Source organism: Montipora foliosa, chromosome 14 (assembly GCF_036669935.1).
Source record: "Montipora foliosa isolate CH-2021 chromosome 14, ASM3666993v2, whole genome shotgun sequence".
NCBI classification, from domain to species: domain Eukaryota; kingdom Metazoa; phylum Cnidaria; class Anthozoa; order Scleractinia; family Acroporidae; genus Montipora; species Montipora foliosa.
The window spans coordinates 19411498-19413997 of NC_090882.1; the positions used below are offsets into that span (position 1 = coordinate 19411498).

The 2500-nt window shown below is 37.0% G+C and overlaps 1 protein-coding gene across 1 annotated transcript in view; it reads left to right on the forward strand.

The window, feature by feature from the left end:
• The window catches only part of LOC137985566 (tetratricopeptide repeat protein 13-like), a 31785-nt gene that overhangs the window by 21002 nt on the left and 8283 nt on the right, over positions 1-2500 (forward strand). The window contains exons 18-20 of the mRNA XM_068833182.1: positions 415-507; positions 1593-1676; positions 2068-2149. Coding sequence (XP_068689283.1) covers positions 415-507; positions 1593-1676; positions 2068-2149 — 259 coding nt within the window. The remainder of the gene's footprint in view (positions 1-414; positions 508-1592; positions 1677-2067; positions 2150-2500) is intronic.

Genomic DNA, 2500 nt, shown 5'->3' on the forward strand with positions numbered 1-2500 from the left:
CTGCTACTAATAATAATAATAATAACAAGTTAATTTTGAGTGTCAATGGATTTAGCACAAAAACACTATTTTGGGACACTAACAAAATTAAATCGAATCAAATCAATCGAAATCAAATATTGGTTTTTGTGGAAAGAGGAAAACCAGAGTACCTGGAGAAAAACCTCCCCTGGTTTCAGCTTTTATATGTAAATTCACTTTTACATAGATATGGAGTGATTTCATAATGTCATTCCAATGCTTTTAACATGATTACAAGGTTGGCAGTGGAAGAGTATTGGATGATTGTTACATTTTGTCAACTGGATAGAGTTTTGTAGGAGATCAAAGCCTGTCAAAAGTGGAGAAATGTTTTGATTGAATATGTTTACAAAAGAGGTTATCACTTGTCTCTGCTTTGTTCCTTTTTTTAAGAATTTCTGATCCAGAGCAACCTGTCTTCTGGTTGGATATGATGCCAGAGAGAAGCGTCAAGGCTGGGTTTAATTTCCGGATTAACTTGCTGAGGTACTCTGACTTACTCAGAGTTTTAGCATAATGTCGTCAATGCACAATAATAATTATTAAAGTAATAAATTATTGTAATTATAGTAATGATGATAATTATTAATGAAATAAATGTATGTATGAAGTGCAAGTTATATTAAAGATACATACATAGTTTTACATACATACGTACTTTATGTGGTAAGGCAGGTTAGGGTTATGGCAGCAATAGCTGATGTGAACCTGCATAGAAGTGGTACTTGCACTTAACTGGATAATTTAAGCAATTGTCACTTCATGGACACCAGAAGCAAAGCACGTATTGCTCTTATTTTTCCTCGCCCCTTCGGCTCAGAAAAATACCATGCAACTCGCGATATATCCGCGCGTATTATATGTTAAACCATTCGATAGAGCGAGTTTCAATTGAGTGTCGTAAAACCAAAACCAAAGTAATTACTTTGGCCAATCAAAAAGGACGGAGACAATCCAGCAAACCAATCAAAGCTCGAAGTAATTACACGTAGCCCACACAAAGCGCGGGAAAATGTGCATGCGCCAGCTACGATTGGTTTTGGTTTCACTTCTGATTGGTTGGAAAAGTGGCGCGAGAACTTTGAACCAATCACTGAGTGAAGTAATCATAAACCAAAGTAATTATCTAATTACTTTCGACACTCAATTGAAAACCGCTCTAAGATGTATTTAATCTTAACAGGAGTATGCCATGATTTGGCATTTTCCATCTAACATTTTAATGGGACACTGGTTACCTCATCCCAGTTTAATTAGCTTCCACAAATCTCTTAAGGCGCTGGCAAACGAGGAAACATTGTTGCGGAAACATTGTATCGCGAAATGTTTCCTCGGTGCGCAAACTGTTTCCTGAAATGTTTCCTCGGTGCGCAAACGAGGAAACATTTGTTGAGGAAGCAAAGGCTTTCTGAACAGATTCACCAACGTTTTGAAACATTTGCTTTCGCAACATGGTAGAGCATTTAAAGTAGTAGTCGGAAGGTCACAGGTGTGCAGTATGTACTTTTTCAAGTATCCTCTCCATTGTTGAATTCCTCGCTTTTGATATCAACCATGTTCTTTCTTTTTAGGGGCCAGTTGAAAAGTGTAAGATACTCCGATTATTTTGAAAAGATTTTCCAGTTTACTAAAACCATGTTGCAACACTTATACAGGTTAGTGTTTTACCTAAAAACTTGATTTCTTTCACTTTAAGTATACTGCCGATGATCCCGTGAATGACAAAGTTGAAAAATCGGATATTCTATTCTCTATCCCTGCGCTCAGCCGAATAGAAAACATTTCCCATGTAAACACTAGAGACGATAGGAGGGAGCCGGTTTAAATAGGCAAAAAGGTGCGAATGCCTACCATAGCATGCGATGATGCGAGTACATATGGGAAATTCATAAGGTCAGTGCTGTCTCGTCGTTTGCTTTGCGTTAAAGTACAGGTTACAGGTCAAAAGCAAGCCGAACAAATTCTCTGTGAACCACGTGTGATTGTTTTTCTTCTATACCTGTTTAAATAATATTTTTTTACGATTTGAAACTGTATTGGTTTCAGAGAGGATGAACTCAATTCAAAAGAATTTAAAAGAAGTCTAGAGAATGCAAAAACATGTAGGGAACTCATAAGGGTTTTGAAGGTAAGACCAATACAGACACATTATTGCTTTATCTTGGAAAGCTTTTCATTTTAATCACTAAAGTAATAATTTCGCTGTCAATCTCAGATTGAAAAATCTCGCGCCACATTCTAGACCAATCAGAGCAAAAGCAATCATAACCCACTTGCAAATGTTTTCCCGCGCTTATCAACGGTTGCAACAATTTAATTTGCTTTTTGATTGGTCCATTGGATCGCCTGCTTCTATTTTGATTGGCAAGTAAGTTTTCTTAAATTTCATGACAGCCAACTCAAAACTCCTCGACAAACCGACTCACTTTACTTTTTTCTGTAGTTTCACGGTGTTAAGCACAAGTGGTTCTTGACTTCC